At 38.1% G+C, this 22,099-nt stretch overlaps 1 protein-coding gene across 3 annotated transcripts in view; it reads right to left on the bottom strand.

The window, feature by feature from the left end:
- Window positions 1–221: 221 nt before the first annotated feature.
- Window positions 222–22,099, bottom strand: part of ARIH1 (ariadne RBR E3 ubiquitin protein ligase 1) — a 114,979-nt gene continuing 93,101 nt past the window's right edge. For all 3 annotated transcript variants that reach the window (XM_050796325.1, XM_050796326.1, XM_050796327.1), the window contains 7 exons: window positions 19,918–19,960; window positions 19,345–19,416; window positions 16,252–16,382; window positions 14,693–14,750; window positions 5,952–6,212; window positions 4,757–4,869; window positions 222–3,588 (listed from right to left, as the gene is read on the bottom strand). In XM_050796325.1, the coding sequence (XP_050652282.1) occupies window positions 3,504–3,588; window positions 4,757–4,869; window positions 5,952–6,212; window positions 14,693–14,750; window positions 16,252–16,382; window positions 19,345–19,416; window positions 19,918–19,960 (763 nt within the window). In that variant the 3' untranslated portion in view covers window positions 222–3,503. The remainder of the gene's footprint in view (window positions 3,589–4,756; window positions 4,870–5,951; window positions 6,213–14,692; window positions 14,751–16,251; window positions 16,383–19,344; window positions 19,417–19,917; window positions 19,961–22,099) is intronic.

The raw sequence follows: 22,099 nt of genomic DNA, 5'->3' as shown, positions 1-22,099 counted from the left end.
GAGACGCAGAAATTGGAAAGCGTTCAGAAAATGCTCTGAAAGCTTATTAACCAAGTTAAATGTTGGGGGAATGGGCTCATTCACAGTTCCCAAAGAAACTGAACCAAATTTAGACATTTTATATTAAGTGGGAACAGTGAATAAGGCACACATTACAGGTGGCTATTAGCCCCCTTTAGTCATTTTTTAACTATAAAAATAAACATAAGTAACTAATGGAATAACAAAATAAAAGTTTATTTTATTAGAATTAGGAATGTTCTTTCCCTCTGGGCAACCTGAACAGTCCAGTTACAATGAAATCTAAGAACAGTTATTTCCACAGCACAGGGTGCTCTATGCACAAAATTACAGGGTTAGGAGCATTTAATCAATTTACCAATCTGATTGTCTCACCAACCCACCCCATCCCATCCCCCAAGTGCTCTATTACCAGGGTTTGTAGCTAAAAGAATTTGTTACATTAACTCCTTTTCTCTCTTCTACTAAATTTCAGTTCCTAATCCTGGTTGAACCACTTTATTACACTGCAGATTCAACCATTTCAAATGAAGTCAGCCAGGCTTGGATCTGTTGTGTATGTGTGTATGTATACACATGTGTATCTAATATATTTATTTAAACACACATAAAACACATACAATCTGGGTTGTGGAAAATTACAGATAATTTAGTCTGATGATATTATATGCTACTCAATTTTACCACTGTGGTTTTTGTGTCCTGAGCTTTGGATCAAAATTTTATTTTAAATCACTGAAAGTCCATCTGCTGCTGATTGTTCAAATGAAGCATGCACTTTTCAAAAGAATGAAACTGACCTCAAGACATGGAGACCTTGGTGCTTACTGTGAATAAAGCCCTCAGACAAGACGACTTATGTAGGTGAAACAGGGAAGCTGTCATAATACGGCTTGCCTATCCCAGCTGGGTGCACTGAATCTACTAACAACATAAGCAATTCACTATGGGAATTCCATCAAATATGGTGGTATCTGTTGAAAGCTTGGAAGTAGAAAAGGGCCAGTTCATCTTGATCATACAAATTAGGGAATGCACCCACAACTGCAATACCCTCAGGTAGTATGCCAACACTGAAACTAGAAAGCATCTCTAAAAAGCACTGTTCCTCCACGGGTGAAGACTGGTATTATGAAGTGCACACACAATTTTGGGGTATTTGTTGCAACAGGAACACATGGATTTATGACACTCAAACCTAGATACTGCAAAGTTAACTGGTAAGACTTTTTTTTTTTTAAACACCACAAATACACAAAGCATTTTAAAGGAGCCACATACATCTATCTAGCAACTCTGACTGCTTTTCAAAGTTACCAGGGAAAGGAATTTAGGCTTTCTTTAAAAAACTTAGTTTTAATGTATGTCTTTTTAAGATTGATAATGTCATTTGAAGTAAAATAATGTCATATGAATAATGTCATATGGAAGAGGGGAGGGAGACGAGAATATGGAAGAAGCAGACACTGAATTCAGATTTGCACCTGAGGTGGCAAGGGAGTAAAGGAGAAAAGGTACAGGAAAAGTTGATCCTAAAGCGACAAGTGGTTTAAGGAAGCAGCATTTATACTCAGCAAACATTCACTGATTTTTGATGGGAAAAGAACAGTTGCCAGTACATCTCCTGTAACAACCTTTTCTAAAAGGAAAAGTAGGGTTGATTCAGCAAAGCCTAACTTAGGCAAAAGGCCAGAGGAAAGTGAACCTACTTCCCAATGGAGTAATAGGATGTACAATGTAAGAGCAGACAAAGCTGCCTCGCAAATGGTAAACACTCTCTAGGCACAAGACATTTAAAGGAAGACGAAGAGGTCCTCAGCCTCAACTGGTATTTCATATTTAGACCTCTTAATCTAGTTGCCTAGTTCACTCTATACTCCTGTATAAAACTGACAGATTTACGGATGCTGACCTGTTGAAAAATACCACAGCCAGAATGGCCTAAACATGTATATAGTTAATAAAACCACCACCATCCTTTACTTTTAACATAGCTCTTAGTAGAAATTTCATAAAAATGGACATCACAGCTAAAATGCATTATTAATTCTCCTATGTGCTGACAATAAAAAAAGCAGCAAACTCAGTGATTTCTATTTAAATGCACTAGATGGGAATATCATGTTCTAGGGGTGTTTGCCTTCGAACCGAACCCACAGCAACACACACAAGCAATTTCAGTATCCGCCATTTTAAATTCACAATCTGAGACTAAATGAATGGCTATTTATATTTAAAGCAAAAAATTTTGTTTGACACCCTAATGTAGAGAAGGGGTGACAGACGAGCCATAACTAAAATCTGAAAAGGCTCAAAGCAGCAATCAAGGGAAAACCGAAAAGTAAAAGAAATTTTTAAATGCTTCCATTGGATGTGACAGGGAACTTAAGCCTACAGCTGTGTGCGTAACACGGGCACACAAAGGCTTGGGTAGAGGCATGATGCCATGGAGGGGGATTAGGTTGGGAACAGGTTAATTCATGAACTATAGCAACAAAACTCGCTGCTGTAGCCCTTAATCAGGTCATGGCATTTATTCAGAGCTTGACCTCCCTTGTCCCTGATCAAGAGCAGGAATTCAAGGCATGAGGCCCATGGTCAGCAACAGACACACCAACACCAGAAAGGGCAAAGTAACCTCAGGAAAGTGAAAGAGCTCTAGATAGGTCTTCCAGAGGTGCTCAACCAACACACCTTCATCCCAACCCCAACCCGGGAAAGATAAGCAAACTGAAAGAAAATGCACAGCAAATAGACATAATCTTGAAGATTTTTAAAGAATAAATATTTTTTTTTTGTAATTAAACATTATGCAAACACGTGCCACGCTTGCTTTGTCCATGCATATGCGCTATATACAATTTTGAAAAATACTGTGTTGTCCTCTTGTTTTAAAAGTCATATACAAAGTTTTTATGTTTTTTGTTTGTTGAATCCTCTTGCTGCCTACCCCTTCCCCATCCCAAGATTTTCTTTACAAGGAACTAAGCATCATTCACTCATGACCTTGGGGTATGAGAGAAAGAGAGTCAGTCTGTGTGTGGGTGTATCTGTATGTGTAGGGGAGGAAGGGGAAGAGGTCCTTTACCAAAGTACAACAAAATGGCTGGTTTGAACATGAAAAGCAGTGTCAAGGAGCTGTTTGAAATTTTAACTGTACTACACTCAGGAAAAGGAAAAAGAAAAAGAAAAAAGGAGTCAGCTTTGAGAATGAAGCTACGTTACAAGTTAAAGTTGGAGGGCTTTTAGTGTGTCTGTCACACTTTTGTTGGCGGCCTAGAATACTGTTGTACAATGGTTTATCTACCTTTTTTATTACAATATAATTTACTTAAACTTTCCGTTAACAAAACAATTCTGGTACTACAGACCAGTGGTGTCAGAATAGGCTTAGTGCCTCCTTGTTTGTGTTTGTTTTGTTTTAATTGCATGAGCACTCTAGATGGTAAAGTTTTCAGAGTTCATTTTATGCAGGGCCATTCTCAGTCCTCAATGTACTCCCACAGATCTTTTTCATAGCCTTCATGCACATGCTGTAACAAAACCCTTCGTCGACTCTCACAGTATCTGTAATCAAAGAGAAAAAAAAAACTTGTTGTCAGCCTCTAATAATAAAAAAAGAGGCATTTACTTATTTTTAAGGCATCCCTATAGTTTATCCAGACTCAGAACCAAGCACCTATTTTTAATTTTAATAGGCACATGTTCAGGTCTAGATGTACAGACACATCAAACTGCTTCTAATATTAAAATAGTATTTTCTGAAAGTCATTATTCCATGGGAATTAATTTTAAAGCAATAAAGTGTTACAAGTTCTGATGGACCTTAGAAATAATTCAGTCCCACAGTTCTGCAGATAAACAGGTTCAGAAATAATTTCATGGGTTCTTTATTCACGTCCTTAAAAATCTTTGTTAACTGTAAAAGTACTATGAACACATTATAGTAGTTAAAATTGGCTAAGGGAAGGGAAGATATTGGTTAGGACTAAATCTCCAAGTCTTCCAAACTCCCCAAGTTTCCTACTACTTTCAAAAGACACTAGCATTTGTCACTTTGGGAGAAAGAGCTTCATGTTGAGAAATCAAACATTTTGCATCTCTATCTTAAGAGATGGCACATCTTGAAAAGTCAACTCCTAGGACAAGTATCTCCTTAGATACACACACACACACACACACACACACACACACACACACACACCCCAATAAAAACTCCTAGGACAAGTATCTCCTTAGATACACACACACACACACACACAATCTCCTTAGATACACACACACACACACACACACACACAATCTCCTTAGATACACACACACACCCCCCCAATAAAAACTCTAAAAAGTAAGTTTCCATAGCTCGTTTGTGAATAGCCATGACCCATACATAGGATTCCAGGATAAGACCAACATCCAATTCTCACTCTCATCCTAAAAGCCACTTGGCCTTTCTGGGTTCTTTCTTCCTTGCAAGGTAGCAACTAAATAATTGAACAGAAGTAGAATTAGCCAGTAGAATAAATGGTTGAATTCCTCCTCTATGTATGGTTCACCAGTACTACTACCTGCAATTTAGTGCCAAACGGACAGAAGCAATCTGTGAGAAACATGGCAGCAGCTCAGCTGGTGGATATGCTAAACCTAGTTTCACTATCACTGAACTTGACCACTAAGGCATACTAGATCATCACTGGCAGAAAGTTTTATTCAACAGCTTAAAAAAAAAAATTACCTGTACTTGTCTTGTACTTTCTGCTTTATATCCTGCAGAGAATCTTGGGAAATATCTCGTTCAAGGTAGCCCGAGAGCACCTCTGTGGCATTCTCTAGATCTGCTTGGTTATTCTGTAAGAAGAATAAACGTAAATTTTGGCTTCAAAATAAAGCTAAAAGATAAACCATTTTCACTGTTTTGTTGACTACAGACTGCTCTCAACACTGATTCCATGACTTTCATAGGTGGTTTAACTGCACCTGTAAAGCTCAATGGCTTTCATCTCTAATAACTTGTTCTTTTCCAGAACAATTTTTTAAATGTTAAAAGAATTAAAGATTTCACCCATTACTTTTGGAAGAATACTGAAGACCATTTGAAATGATTTAAAATGTCTCTTGGAATTTTCTCGTTCTGAGAGCTGCTCTTTGCTAAAAACTCAAAGGGAAATGAGAAAAAATAGAAACCTATTATTGCTTACATCTGGCTATACTTCTTATAAGAGAACACTGTACAGAAGATTCAAATTGTATCATCCTTTACTATGATGGCTAGTTCTGTACTGGTTAACCAAATGAAGTCCCATCTGCTAGTCAGGCTTATTGTCTAGTCATAAATAGATATCCATGTTTTATGCATCAATTTTAAATGAGCATCTTTACTTAAGAAAACCTTACTGCTAAAAGCTGGCTTTTTAGTCATTACTTCTCCACTAAAGACAACCATAACCACACCACATTAATTTCTAATATTGCAGGGTTAGTTTAGGCTGAATAAAGGTTTTTATTGAGAACTTATCATGATGTTCCAGATGCTATATAGCAATTAACACAAATTGTCTCACTTAAACACAAATTGTCTCACTTAAACCTCATAACAACCTAGAAAGGTATTATCCTCACTTTAAAATGGAGAAATAAGAGGTTAAGTAATTTGCTCCAAATTAACAGAGCTAAAATACAATAAAGTAAATATTAAAATCTAGGGCTGACTCCAGAATCTGCATACCTAATCACTAGCTGGCTAAACAACATCGATCTGAATATAATTTAGGACAGAAATAGAAATTTCTTGTATCTTTGTAATAAATACATTCGTCTATCTACATTTTCTGAATAAACAAGAACCCTGAAAACGCTGTATCTTATATATGAAAGATCAGGTAGTCCTATGATACAAGGTGGGCTTTTTCCTCACCCAGAACTACTCCTACCTCAAAGATAATGGACTGGTTATTCTTTTTGAGGTAGAAAGCGAAGACATAAGTGTACATGAGTGTGGCACGACACTGGCAGAGGACATCAACTGCTTTCTTCAGGAACTGCACCTCAATCCAGGACATGTTGTGCTGTTGCATCTCCTCCATTTTCTGTTTCACCTGAGCATATAGTTTGTGCTCAAAGCGCAGACTCTGCATGTGGTTCATATAGCGATTACAGTAGAACAGGTACCTCTGCAGGGCTGCCCTAGATCGCTGTCCCATTAAGAAAAATTGGGTGATATAATTATAACACGTAAACTGTACACAAAAGCTGATTATCAAATTAAAACCACAATGAGGTATCACTTCACACCTGTTAGAATGGTTTTTATCAAAAAGATGAAAGGTATGTCTTGGCAAAGATAAAGAAAGAAGCAAACTCTTGATACATTCTTGATGGGAATGTAACTTAGTATAGCCATTATGGAAAATGGTATGGGGAGTTTCCTCAAAAAACTGAAAACAAAACTACCACAGAATCCAGCAATACCACTTATGTGTATATATGAAAAGGAACTGAAATCAATATGTCAAAGGGATCTCTGTACTCTCACATTCACTGCAGCATTATTCACAATAGCCAACACATGGAATCCACCTAAGTGTCCATCAATGGATGAAGAGAGAAAGAAAACGTCATATATGTACACACACACAGGAGTACTCAGCCTCAAAAAAGGAATTCTGTTATTTGTGACAACATGGATGAATCCGGAGGACATTACACTAAGTGAAATAAGCCAGGCACAGAAAAGAAATACTACATGATCTCGCTTATATGTAGAAACTAAAAAAGTTGAACTCATAGACATAATAATGATGCTTACCAGAGGTTTAGGGGGATAAACGGGTAAGAAGGGAGGGAATGGGGAGTTGGTGACCAAACAGTTTCAGATAGACTGGATGAATAAGTTTTGAGATTTATTGCATAGCAGGGTGAATATAGTCAGTAATAATATATTATTTCAAAATAAGTATTTCAAATGTCTCACCATAAAAATGCTAAGGCCAGGCAATACAATAATTAGTCTGATTTATCATTCCATTGTTTACATATTGCAAAACATTCCACTGTACTCCATAGATATGTATAATTATGATTTGTCCATTAAAAATATTAATAATTTAAAAAGCTGATTTACTGATGAAACAGTACTGTGATCTAGGCTAAAATCAGGAATAGACATCTATTGCTACTTTAGTTATTTCATACTCTTGAAAAATGTCCTATTAATTGTACTTTCTAATTCCAGTAGCCACAAGCCACACATGACTACTTAAAATTCAATTTAAGAAACTAAAAATTCAGTTCCTCATTGCTCAGTAATCACATGTGGTTAGTAACTACCAAATTAGACACTGGTGATAAAGAATATTTACATCATTACAAAAATGTTCTATTGGATGGCACTGTTCTACAGTATGCAACAAGATGTAAAACAAGCAAAAAGCAGAGATATTTTTAAGTAGAAAACCACAGAGGCAACTAGATACCATGTAACTCCTGATACAATAAAAAGTATAATCAATTAAGTATTCTGGGTTCCCCCCAACCACGGAATCTGAATTTGATCAAGTTTCTTGAATTAATCACCAGTTGCAGAAAATGCAGGGATAGAAGAACCTATTAAATGACACCATGCAGTTGCAACCAGCAAAATCCATAATGGAGGAAACTCTACAGGACAACATGATCTAGTTTCTTCAACAAAGAAAAAAAAGCAAGGAGGGGGGAAGAGAAGGAACAACAGGTAGAGGAGACTCAAGAGATATCAATTAAATCCAATCTGTGGACCTATGTGGATCCCAATTTGAACCACGATAAAAAAAAATTTAAGAAAGGCCAGGTGCAGTGGCTCAAGGTTGTCATCCTAGCACTTTGGGAGGCTGAGGCGGGTGGACTGCCTAAACTCAGGAGTTTAAGCCAGCCTGGGCAACAACACGGTGAAACCCTGTATCTACTAAAATACAAAAAATTAGCCAGGCGTGGTGGCATGTGCCTGTAATCCCAGCTACTTGGGAGGCTGAGGCGAGAAAATTGCTAGAACCTGGGAGGTGGAGGCAGCAATGAGCCGAGATCGTGCCACTGCACTCCAGCCTCGGTGACAGAATGAGACTTTGCCTCTAAAAAAAAAACATGCAAAATTTAAGATAATTGGAGATATCTGAACAATAGACAGTTGATACCAACAGAGTATTGCTTTAAAACATAAACAGTTGACCACTGAACAATACAGGATTAAACTGTGAGTCCACTTATATGTGGATTTTTTTCAATAAATATATTGAAAATTTTTTTTGGAAGTTTGCAACAATTTGAAAACACTTGCGGACAAACTAAAATTAAGAAAAGAGTTGCCATGAATGCATAAAACATATGTAGTCTATCTTATCATTTACTACCATAAAATATACATAAATCTATTAATAAAAAGTTGAGATTTATCAAAACTTATGCACACAAACTCTTACAGACTGTATATGGTACCATTCACAGTTGAGAGAAATGTAAACAAACGTAAAGATGCACATGGTACTCTGGAAAGGACTGTCAATGCTATCAAAGAGAACCCCGACAGAACATCATGGAAGTCTGGAAGGAGTGCACCACTGAAGACGTCATCGTTGTTATAGAAAAAACTGTGGTATCATCAAGCCTGAAACAATAAACTCCTGGTAGAGAAAACTGTGTCCAGATGTTGCCCATGACTTCACAGGATCTACAACAAAGCCCATCAAGGAAATCATGAAAGAGACTGTGGATATGGCAAAAAAAAAAAAAAAAGGTGGGAGGTGAGGGGTTAGCTAACAGACACCACACCACAGGAATTAAAAGACCACTTGATGGAGATGAGCTGCTTCCAAACCAGTGCCAGACAATGAGGAAGAAGACGCTAAAGAAGCAGTGTCAGGAAATAAATTGACATTAGACCATTTGGCAGAAGGGTTCTGATTACTTAAGACTGCTTTGGATTTCTTTTATGAATGGACCCTTCTATTATACCAGGACTGAAACTAAAGCAAATGGAAGGAGGGTTGTTACCATACAGAAACATTTTTAGAGAAACGAAAATGCAAAACAGATAAGGTTTTTCTGCAAAGTTACACCAAGTGTGCCTGCATCTCCTGAATCCGTTCGACTTCCTCTACCTCTGCCACTTGAGATAGCAAAACCAAGCCCTCCTGTATTTTCCTCCTCAGCCTACTCAACATGAAGACCTTTATGATGATCCACTTTATTTTTTTTTGAGATAGAGTCTCGCTCTGTCGCCCAGGCTAGAGTGCAACGGCACGATCTCTGTTCACTGCAACCTCCGCCTCCTGGGTTCAAGAAATTCTCCTGCCTCAGCTTCCCGAGTAGCTGGTATTACAGGCGCCTGCTACCACGCCCAGCTAAGTTTTGTATTTTGAGTAGAGATAGGGTTTCACCATGTTGGCCAGACTGGTCTCAAACTGCCGACCTCAGGCGATCTGCCGGACTCAGCCTCCCAAAGTGTTCCGATTACAGGCGTGAGCCACGGGGCCCAGCTGATCCACTTCTACTTAATAAAAAGTAAACATTTTCTCTTCTTCACAATATTTTAAAATAAGTTTTTCCTAGCATACTTCATTGTTAAGAAGACAGTATAGGCCAGGCACAGTGGCTCACGCCTGTAAACTCAGCACTTTGGGAGGCCGAGGAGGGTGGATCACCTGAGGTCAGGAGTTCGAGACCAGCCTGACCAACACGCTGAAACCTCGTCTCTACTAAAAATACAAAAAAATTAGCCAGGCGTGGTGGCGCATGCCTGTAATCCCAGCTACTCAAGAGGCTGAGGCAGGAGAAGCGCTTGAACCCGGGAGGTAGAGGTTGCAGTGAGCCGAGATCTGCCACTGCACTCCAGCCTGAGTAACAAGAGTGAAGCTCCAAGAACAAAAAAAGCACACAGTATAATAAAACATGTAACATACAAAACAGTGTTAATTGACTGTTATCGGTAAGGCTTCTGGTCAACAGTAGGCTATTAAAACAGGTAAGTTTTGGGAAAATCAAAAGTCGTATATAGATTTTCCATTGTGGGGGTAGGACAGGTTAGTGTCCCTAACCCCTGCATTGTTCAAGAATCAACTCTAATGGTATTACAGTTATGTAAAAAGAGTCTGTCTTTAGAGATACATAAAATATATTGTTATCAAAGCAACAATGTATCCAGTTTAGATTTTGTATTATTACATTGTAAAAATTATTCATATAAGGCCTCTACCATTATACCATAAATCTCTAGAGGGAATAGACTTCTAAAAAGGTAAAGTATTTCCAACACTTGATTTGCAGAAAACGATTAATAAATGCTTACTAAATGCAACCACTATCGAAGGGGTTCTTAACACACACGCGTTCTTTTCCTTTATCCTTACCTCCTCTTTCTCTCCCATGTTTTAAAGCCTACGTAACAGATACTTGGCCCTGTGGTTGGTCCCTTGCTTAGATACACTAATTCTGAGCCACATAATTAGCTAACCACATGATCCAGCATTATACAACAACAAAACACTTCAAAACACCAACGCAAGTTGGGGGTGGTGGTGCACACCTCAAGTTGCCTCTAGTTCCTGCTAATGGGGAGGTTGAAGCAGGAGGATCACTTGGGCCCAGGAGTTCAAGGCTACAGTGAGCTATGATTATGCCAACACACTCCAGGCTGAGTTACAGAGCAAGACCCTCACCTCAAGGAAAAAACAAAACAAAACCACAGTCATGTTATTTCAAGAGTCAGGTAGGTATCAAACCAATGCTTATGAACAGGAAAATTATGCCAATCTGAAAATATCTGGAAAATCTGCTTGGCATTTTATCTTCCCCTAAAGTACTAATATTTTCAAGCCTGTCAAATTCCCCAAATGAAATGAAAACCCTCTCTTACCATATTGACATGTATGATGCTATGGGACTTGATTTAATCTAAGAATTCTGAAAATGCTTCTCACTAAAATTCAACATGAAAAAAGAAAACCCATACACCACTGCTAATAAGTTTTTTTTTTTTTTGGAGACAGGGTCTTGCTCTGTTGCTCAGGCTAGAGTGCAGTGGCACAACCATGGCACACTGAAGTCTTAACTTCCCAGGCTCAAGTGATCCTCCCACCTCAGCCAGCATGTACTACCACACCTGGCTAAGTTTTAATAAATTTTTTGTAGAGACAAGGTCTCAGTTGTTGCCCAGTCTGATCTCAAACTCCCGCGCTCAATCCTCTCGCCTCAGCATCCCAAAGTGCTAGGACTGCAGGCGTGAGCCAGTGAGCCTAATCAACACAAATTCTCCAATCAAATGCCAGAATCTGGAATGAGAAATGCAATCAGTGACCTGAAAACAGTCTGGGGAGCAGGGAAAAGCCTACAAACCTGACTGCTTAGAATAGGGGTATGTGAACTCTGGCCTGCATGACAAATCCAGCTGCCACCTGTCTTTGTAAATAAAACTATTTTGCTTTCTTTGTTGTTTTTTGTTCTGAGATAGGGTCTTCTGTCATCCAGGCTGAAGAGTGGTGGCCTGATCATGGCTCACTGTAGCCTGGAACTCCTGAGCTCAAGCAATCCTCCCACCTCAGCTCCCAAATAGCTGAGGCACACACCAGCATGCATGGCTAATTTAAAAACTCTTTTTTATTTTATAGAGATGAGGGGGTCTCAATATGTTGCTCAGGCTGGTCTTGAACTTCTGGCCTCAAGTGATCCTTGGCCTCGGCCTCTCAAAGCACTAAGATTACAGGTTTGAGCCATCATGCCCAGCCAGTAAACAGTTATACCTATTCATTTAAGTCTATGGTTGCTTTAGCATTATAAGGGCAGAGGCAGAGTTGAGCAGTCACAACAGAGATTATGTAGTATGGAAAGCTAAAAATATATACCATCTGATTCTTCACAGAAAAAGTTTGCTGACCCTAGTCTAGAGGACAAGAAGATTCAAATATCCACCACTGTCAGCACTGCGGTGCAATATAATGAATCAACAGTTTTCTATAACACAGGTACATCTTTTGCAGGGCAGTCAAGGTACCATGGAGGATCTTTTGAATATGTGTCAACCTTCTAGTAATTTTTCAGACGACAACTCCCAGTAAATGCTAGGCCAGAGCCTGGGAGTAGGGAAAGATGAGGAGGCCAGATAGGCATGCAATGGTGTGATCCTTTCAGGGAGGCGTGGCTCCCAATCAGTTAGTCAATCAACCAACCAACCAATGGAGTGATAGGAAATCTTTTCTTGTACTACCACAGTTATAGAAGATTCTAGTTGAGTCCAACAGATGTGAATAGAAAAATAATCCATTTTAGTATCTAGAATCTAAACATTAGACTCTGGCTCAAAAGCTATGCACATAACCCACCCTCCCTATAGATCTCAGAAAGGGATGATTCTACCGGCATCCAAATAAAGACCCGGTGAGGTCAAGGATAACCCACATATATTTTCTTTCTTGATAAACAGCATATCTGTCTAGATAACTTTATCAGGTTAATGGAGGAAAAAAAGGTGGTAAGAACATATATCCATAATACATTCTGGGCAAATCAAGTAATGCATCGTAAAAATTAATGTTGGAAATATAGAAATATATAGAAAGTTAGTGGGATATGACTTAAGGGACACCATTTAAGAAAGAAAATTGGTGGGAGAACAAGTTATCTCATGATATTTAACAGTACAGTAATAATACATTTTTAAAACCCCAACAACAGTATCTACCAAATTAACATTTACTTCAGTTTCACTGATTTTGTGGTTCTCTTGGTTTGGCTGTAGAGCTGTGCAAAAGCACAAGAGTTTATAGCTGGTTCTTGTTTATATATATTTAAATAATATCATAATAAATATCATGTAAACCAATATTGGAATTTGTATGGATTTTTTCCCCTGTAAATGGACCTAAACATTGTGAAGGTCTGTGAAACATCATTTATAATTACAAAATACAATTTCCCAGTCATTTTATTATTTATTTATTTATTTAGAGATAGAGTCTCACTCTGGAGTACGGTGGCAAAATCTTGGCTCACTGCAACCTCCACCTCCTGGGTTCAAGTGATTCTGGCCTCAGCCTCCTGAGTAGCTGGGATTACAAGTGCAAGCCACCATGCCCAGCTAATTTTTGTATTTTTAGTAGAGACAGGGTTTCACCATGTTGGCCAGGCTGGTCTGGAACTCCTGACCTCAGGTGATCCGCCTGCCTCGGCCTCCCAAAGTGTGGGGATTATAGGTGTGAGCCACCAAGCCCGGCTGAATTTCCCGGTCTTTTTAAAAAGGGAGAGACGGCCAGGCGCAGTGGCTCAAGCCTGTAATCCCAGCACTTTGGGAGGCCGAGACGGGCAGATCATGAGGTCAGGAGATCGAGACCATCCTGGCTAACACGGTGAAACCCCGTCTCTACTAAAAAATACAAAAAACTAGTCAGGGGAGGTGGTGGGCGCCTGTAGTCCCAGCTACTTGGGAGGCCGAGGCAGGAGAATGGCATAAACCCGGGAGGCAGAGCTTGCAGTGAGCTAAGATCCGGCCACTGCACTCCAGCCTGGGTGACAGAGCAAGACTCTGTCTCAAAAAACAAAAAAAAAAAAAAAAAAAAAAAAAGGGAAAGACAAAACTTTCACTTCTAACAATATGACAGACTAGGTTACATATATATTCACTTCTATATATGATATTTTTATTAGAAATACATTTTGAAGATATGTTAACAAGTAAAACAATAAAAAACAAACCATGTTTTAGATGGTATCCTGGTTAGGAAAACCATTTGAAAAGAATATTTCTGGGACAACTGGGGAATTTCAATATGGAATGGGTGAATGTAGGAACTATTAAATTCCAGGGTTCTACAATTATGATAAAATCACCAGACTGAAAGGAATGAAAAGTGCTTTAGAATCTAATCCACACCTAGTGTTTGGATTCCTTCTATAATAGTGGCTCATTTCCCTATCTAGCAATAGGGAACTTCTCAGCTCCTGAGACACACCATTCCAAATCAGCTCACCGATAATCATCAGAGCTTCTTGATGAACAAAAAGGTTTAAAAAAACCTTAAGTAAGATATTGCCTATAAATAGCACCAGGGTCATTTAACAAATGCTGTTCACTACTGTTCTTCTTGGGGTAGGAGGGATCTTTGAACAAGACTCTACCAAAAGCTAAATTGTACTATGTGACTACATTAATGAAAAGAAAATAAACTTACTCTAAGTAAGAATGTTCTTAATAAATATTTTGGATAAGATTCCCTTTCTAAATGTAAATAGATATCCAATATTTACTGGAATATCTAATATTTACTGAAATGTCTTTCAGAATTGAAAACTTCTACTCAATTATTCCCTGGGCCGGGCGCGGTGGCTCAAGTCTGCAATCTCAGCACTTCGGGAGGCCGAGGCCAGTGGATCACGAGGTCAGGAGTTCGAGACTAGCCAGACTACTAAAAATACAAAAATTAGCAAGGTTTGGTGGCAAGTGCCTGTAATCCTAGCTACTCAGGAGGCTGAGGCAGAAGAATCACTTGAACCCAGGAGGCGGAGGTTGCAGTGAGCTGAGGTCGCGCCACTACACTCCAGCCTGGGCAACAGAGCGAGACACCGTCTCAAAAAAAAAAATTTATTCTCTAATGAATATGAATATATAATGTGCATTCTTAGTCAACTATTATCCTGTAATACATATACTTACCTCCTGTGCATCTCTTGCTGCCTTTGCATCATCCTCATTATAGCGGTTACAGTTGTACCTTCAAGTAAATAAAGAGGATTCCATAAAGAAAAAAAAATCAATGAAAAGAAAAAAAAAAAATCAATGAAAAGAAAAAAAAAAAAATCCCAGAATTTTAACCTGGATTTACAGATTATCTAACACCAACGTTGTCTTTTATAACAGAGAAACTGAGATGTTAAAACACCCAGACTTCTACTGCTATGACAGAATTAGCAGGCTGAAAGGAACTGTTCTAACCCTATCTAGTGTTTGAATCCTCTATAATAAATTAGTTCTTTATCCAGTGATAGGAAATTCCCCACCTCCTGGGGCAGTCCATTTCAAATCAACTCACCTATCATTATTAGAAAACACTATCCTTCTAGAACCTTTGACTCTTGTCTGAATTCCTAACTCAACTTTTTGAGAAAGAGACAAACTTTTCTCTTAGGCCATCTGTTAGTTAAGCCAAATATTTCTAATTTTCCAGGATTATTCACCTTATCTGCTCTTTTATACACCACAGAGAACCAACAGTTGACAACCAACCAACCTCTATTACCAGGTAATAGATGCTGTGCTATGTGCTTTGCTATTACAGTTTTTCAGAGTCATTTAAAACTGCATGATATACAGAACGGTGGGAAGGGAGAAACATACCCAGAGAGGTCAGCTCAGAGCGTAGAGTAACACTTGCACTTCCCCTGGAGTGGTTACTATACCCCAGTTATGGAAGCAGCTATTTCTTGAGTGCTTACTATATACCATGCACTTGGCTAAGGACTTTAAATATACTAACACATTTAATCCCTTAAACATTTTATGAAATACGCATTATTTTCTTCATTGAGAAGATGAAGAATAGAATTTAGAGAGGATGGGAAACATACTTAAGAGTATGACAGAGTTTCGGAGCTTAAACTTTTGCCTGTCACCCAATGGAGGCTTATGCCCTTAACCAGTGAGAAAACTGCTCATATTGTGTAAGATTCTTTTTTTTGAAACAGAGTTTCGCTCTTGTTGCCCAGGCTGGAGTGCAATGGGGCGATCTTGGCTCACTGCAACCTCCACCTCCTGAGTTCAAGCGATTCTCCTGCCTCAGCCTCCCAAGTAGCTGGGATTACAGGCATGTGCCACCACGCCTGGCTAATTTTGTATTTTTAATAGAGACGGGGTTTCTCCATGTTGGTCAGGCTGGTCTCGAACTCCCAACCTCAGGTGATCCACCCACCTTGGCCTCCCAAAGTGCTGGGATTACAGGTGTGAGCCACCGCGCCTGGCCCAAGATTCTTATATTAGTTCAAGTAAGCCATCAATAAAATGAGGAAAGCAGTATGTTTCTGTGTGTGTGTGTGTGTGTGTGTGTGTGTGTGTGTGTGTGTATGTGTATGTCTGCATACACTTATAACATTAATCACATACTATGTATTTATTTAGCTTGCAAGTTAGATGGTGATATCTATGAGGTAAAAATGTTATTCATAATACATGGCACATACCTATGTAAATACATTCTTCCCTTAATTTCCCCAACCTACCAGGCAGATCCATGTGGTTCCCATGGGCCAAGACACACCCAGCAAAACTCTGCTTTACAATTCTGGTTACGACAGACCATGTGATTACAACCACCATCCTTCTCAATTGTGACATGGCATTTGGGACATTCCTATGAAAAGAAACTATAAAGTTGGTGTCAATGCTACACTAGGTTGCATTACTAACATTAAAGAAAAGCCAGTTCTAGATTTGGTTTTTAAACATCTTATTTATTGTGGTTAATACACATAAAGCACTTAGAACAGTGTTGAACACTTAAGCACTATTTAAAGTGAGCTGTTACCATTATTACCACTGGCTTTTAAGACGTACAATTTAAGGACTTGGTTTTTTAAACTTAGAGTCTCACTACATTGCCCAGGTTGTAGTGCAGTGGCTATTCAGAGGCCCAATCATAGCTCACTAAAGCCCTGAACTTCTGAAGTCAAGTGATCTTCCCACCTCAGCCTTCCTAGGATTTCTTTTTAAGCAGAGTTGAGAGACAAAAACATTTTAAGTATTTAGTAATAATAGTATTATGGGAGATAAAAGCATTCTATTCATATAAATATACTATACTGTCTAGTGTCATCTAGAAATAATGGAGTACTTCCCATAGCCCATGCACTGTTGTCAATGTTTTATATGTATCAACTAATAATTTCTTAGAGTGGTGCTATTCCTATTTCCATTTGTCAGATTAATAAACTAAGGGAGAAAGAAATTATAAAGAAGCTAGTCCAAGGTCACATAAGTAAAGTCAGGATCCAAATCCAAGCAATCTGACTTCAATGTCAGGTAACTAGGAAATCAGACCTTGATTGGTAAATTCATTTTGTGACTACTGGATTTTCCAAGTTTCTCCTGCCAAATACCCAGATTTTAAATTCTTTTGATTGTACTCCTTAACAAGTATGCTACAGAGATCATGTTAGATTATTTTTTTCCAAGTCCAAATCATTTTCTTTTTCTTTTCGAGACAGGGCCTCACTGTTGCCCAGGCTGGAGTGCAGCAGTGCAATCACGGCTCACTGCAGGTTTGACCTCAAGGGCTCAAGTCATCCTCCCACCTCAGTCTCCCAAGTAATGGGACTACAGGCACATGCCATCATGCTCGGCTAATTTTTGAATTTTTTGTTGAGGTGGGGTTTCACCAAGTTGCCCAGGTTGGTCTCAATCTCTCTCAGGCTCAAGCAATCTGCCCACCTCGGCCTCCCAAAGTGTTAGGATTACAGGTGTGAGCCACTGACCTGGCCTTATATCATATTCTTGGTTGCTAGTAAGCCAAAATTACCTCTCTGTAGGCCTACGGTTTTTTTGTTCTTGCATTTGTGATTGAGGTTTGTAACTCCCCCAAGGAGGGAACGTCACCCACTATATTAGTATTTGCACAATTTGGCCTTCTTTGTGGAACTGACTATGCTGTCCCTCAACGATAGCAATTTAAAATAGGCCAATATAGCATTTTTTAAATTATATATTTCAAATCAAATTTTTGAAATCACCCACATAAGAAATTTTACATTTTTCCAAACAAGCAAATTTCAGGCATAAAATGTTTCATTCTAAATTACTTGGTTATAATTAACCAAATAGTATTAAACTTCCAAAATGTTAGGATATCATTGACAATATGCAAATCTGTTTAGGGAGCTAATAATCTTAAAAGCTTCTAAAACCTCAAGAGAAAAACTCTTCGGTTTTCTCTCAAAAATATTGAGCAGCTAAATTTGCTTTACAAATTGCCATTCTTCCTTGGTAATCTATAATCTAAACTAAGCCAAACATATTCAAGCCTGTACTCCCTATTTTAAACATCTTCGGGGCTTACGAGTAGGAATTTCTCTAAATGTAGAAAAAAGGCGACCATTTAAACAATTTAGTGAAAATATAATTGCCTTATTCTAAATATAAGTTTTTCAGAGCATATTAAAGAATTCTGGGACTTTAAGGAACATTTCTTGCGGGAAAATCTTCAATTTTCAAAAAAAGAATGCTTGGTTAAGAATTGTTTTTAATAACAAAAGAAGTAACCACTTTCTGATATTACAGTATATTTACAGTAAGGTTTTCTTTGATTGATGTGAGTTATGCTTATCGTGATGAAGGAGGGAACAAAAAAATATTTCTACCATATATTCCTTAAAGAATTAGGCATTTGTTGTTTTATGTGGCAAGATTCACTGTTTCACTACTTTCTGGGAGATAGAAATGGATATTCATGTTTTATCTGTAAGTATGTAAGATGTATACTTAAACACACACACATAACCTGTGTTGGCCTTCACTGTTTACGCACTTCTTACTCTCATTGTCCTGTGATGAGTGAGTGAACAATTCAAAGATAACTTTATATACTATGGGTCAAACAACTCAGCATTCTTTAAAGCATCATCTTTACATGTACAAAATAATACTAAAAATGAATCGCCCATGAACCATCCTACCATTCATTACCCAAGTCACTCACTATGTGGACAGGATAGGACTGAATTACATAAAGGATGGATAATACAACTTTGTATTGAAAGACTAGCTGGGTACACGGCTGGCATTCAAATGCTTGCTCATTATATTAGTGATTAAGGAGAAGGGTACTCAAGACTTAAACATTTGTAAGACATTTGTCTGGGGTTAAGAAAGTGGCTTGCGTAAAGAGACTGAATTTTGAAACTAGTATCGAGAGCAATATACTTCAAAAAAAAATTAGGAACAAAAATGTAAATCAGCCTAACAGAACCAAGCTAGGCGGAGTAAACTCCAATACATGCGTATACTAAACGGCAGCCAAGCACAAATCCCACACTTGAAAAATTATCAGCTTTTTCCTCTATAGAACACTAATTTTTTTTCCAGTAGAAGAAACCTAAGGCAGAGAACTGTGGATACTGTAGTATAGTACTCAATACTCTAAAATAAACTCAAAGACAAAAAGGAAATAACAGGCAAGCCTTCTGGGAAAAAAAAAAAGACTCAATGGAGAAAAAGATGAAACGAAGCCTGTAAGTAGGTCACCTTATTGCTTTTGCTAACGCCAAAACACCAACCCTTATCATTTTCATTACCAAGAATTACTGAAGGAAAACACTAACCTTTGTGTTGGCTGCAATCCAATTGGAGGTTTCACTGTCATCATCGCACTTTTTAATCCATTTCTTTAACCACTGTTTGAAAACGACAATTGTTAGAATACAACAAAAGACTTTAAAAAAGAGCAAATTACTTTAGCACTTAACTATAGTCAAGCTTAAATGTAAAAGCCAATGAATAAGATTATCACTAGGCTCACATCTTCTTAAGCCAGGGAAATCCCGTAACTATAATGTCCAGTATATATAAAATCAACCAAAGTAGGATTTTCTTTGGTAGAAGCTGAGTGGGGAACCTACAGCTTGAAAAGAAGCCCAACTACAAGGTGTGTATTCCCCTAATTACAAAGCCTGACAAAGACGTGCCTTAGCCATGGTTATCCTAGTAATAATCAGGAGCTGACTTTATACTAAGGAATTACCTCTGAATACATGCAATAATCATCTGAAATTAAAAGGGTAAAAAAAAAAAACCTACCAATAGATAGATAAAATCATCAGCTATGATTTTCAGTCACTAAGTCTTAGAAGTGTGTCATTACATTATTTAAAAACGGAAATGTCAGACAAACTCACCTTACATTTAACAGGATCATGCCAATTTTCTCCACAGTTAAAGCTGTTAAGTGATACAAAGAGTTAATAGAATTAAGGCCTACCTACAGTAAGTAAGTAAATAAGCCAATCATTTCATGCCTTATAGTTCCACAGTCACTAGTTTCTAGTGACTGGCAAATACAAGGAGAGAATCCCTGTCTGCTTTACGGTTAATTATCTAGAATTTAGTATTAGAACTAAAACATAGTGGGTACTCAATATGTGTGAAATGAAGAATGACTATAAGCATGAAGACACGCTTTGATGACAATTTCATAATAATTGTCGCTAAGGTGCCTCAGACTATATTGAGAAGTTTCAACCCATGTTTCATCAGTGTATTTTTAATCTTTTACTTAACACCCTAAATGAAGAATAAAAGGCTGACTTTGTAGGTTACTTATATAATTTAGTACTAATACACAGTAGACAATATATGGGAAGCAAAGAGGTCACATCTTTGCATTATTTAAACAAAAGAGCCTCAGCCCTGTAGAGGGAAATGGTACTGGGCAAGGTATAAAAATAAAAAGACTAACTACTTACTAAACACGTATTAATCGGTAATTCACTTTTGTTTTCTAAGCTCATGACATATACATTTGTAAAAGAAGGGTAATTAACAAACAGAAATGCTTAAGAAAAAATAATAAAACGACAGATTAGCTAATTAAGTAATTTACAAATGGCAAAAAATCCTTTGCTAAAGAGAGAAACAAACTACTATTGATTTAAATCAGGTTAAGATAAATGGTTATTTCTGAAAAGAAAGATGGGGAATGGGAAGGAACATGGAACCAAGGAGCTTCAAATATACGTGTCATGTTTTATCTCTTAATGAAGAAAAACAAAATACTAATTTCGCTTTAGCTGGATTGTAGCTACATAGGGTATTCACTGTTGTATTCTCTATACTTTGTTTGACACGTGTCATGCTAAAAATACATTGGAAAGTAGGTATTATCCACCTTTTCTCTAAAATAACAATGCATATTTAATCTTTATTCTAACAGTATGTATTTTACACATATTCAATCTCTGTGAGCTTACCTGCTCTTTTTGGAAATATTTATTATTAATGATGTGTTAAGTGTAATTCTATAGATGTTTGGAGGAAAAAAAGAAAGGTATGGCATACCAATAAAATATCTACCCCCCATCCCCCCAAAAATATCTGGTTGGCCATGGTGCTTCTTGCCAGTAATCCCAGTACTCAGGGAGGGCCAAGGCAGGTGGATCACTTGAGGCCAGGAGTTCAAGACCAGCCTGGCCAACATGGTGAAATGCTGTCTCTAAAATAAATAAATAAATAAACAAACAAACAAATAAGCAAGCCAGGCGTGGTGGCACACGCCTGTAATCCCAGCTACTCGGGAGGCACAAGAATCGCTTGAACCTGGGAAGCAAAGGTTACAGTGCAAGATCGTGCCACATACTCCAGCCTGGGTGATGGAGTGAGACCCTCTCTCAAAACAAAACAAAACAAAAAATCTATTTGCTGGGTCTAGAGCGCCTTGGCTTGACGGGCTTCTTACTCCTCAAGACCCTCAAAGGAATAGAAAATCATCTTAAACTTCTAGCAGGATATAAATGTTCGTGTCCCACTAAAATGTGTATGTTAAAACTTAATAACCAATGTGACAGCATTAGGATGTGGAGCCTTTAGGAGGTGAATGGAATTGGCATCCTTTAAAAAAAAAAAAAGGGCCCAGAGAGCTGCCTTGTCCTTTCCACCATATGAGGACCCAGCAAGTAGGCACCATCTATGAACCAGAAAAGCGGGCCCTCACCAGACAACAAATCTTATGGCACCTTCATCTTGGACTTCTCACCCTTAAGAACTGTAAGAAATAAATTTATGTTGTTTAGAAGCCACCCAGTTTATGGTCTTTTGTTGTAACAGCCTGAACATGAAGACGGAAAATGGTACCAAGGAGTGAGGGGGCTGTTGTAACAAAACCAAAAATGTGAAAACCGATTTGAAACTAGGTAATAAGTAGAGGCTGGAAGAGCTTGGAAGTGCAAGCTAGAAAAAGCCTAGATCACTGTGAATGAACTGAACTGTTAAGGGTAATTCTGGTGAGGATTCAGAAAGACAGAGGTGTGGGCAATGCCTCAATCATAGAGAAAACCTAAATAAATGGCCATGAACAGAATGTTG

This window comes from Macaca thibetana, chromosome 7 (genome assembly GCF_024542745.1).
Source record: "Macaca thibetana thibetana isolate TM-01 chromosome 7, ASM2454274v1, whole genome shotgun sequence".
NCBI classification, from domain to species: domain Eukaryota; kingdom Metazoa; phylum Chordata; class Mammalia; order Primates; family Cercopithecidae; genus Macaca; species Macaca thibetana.
The sequence above is the reverse complement of the archived record's forward strand: the minus strand, read 5'-3'. Positions and strand labels throughout refer to the sequence as shown.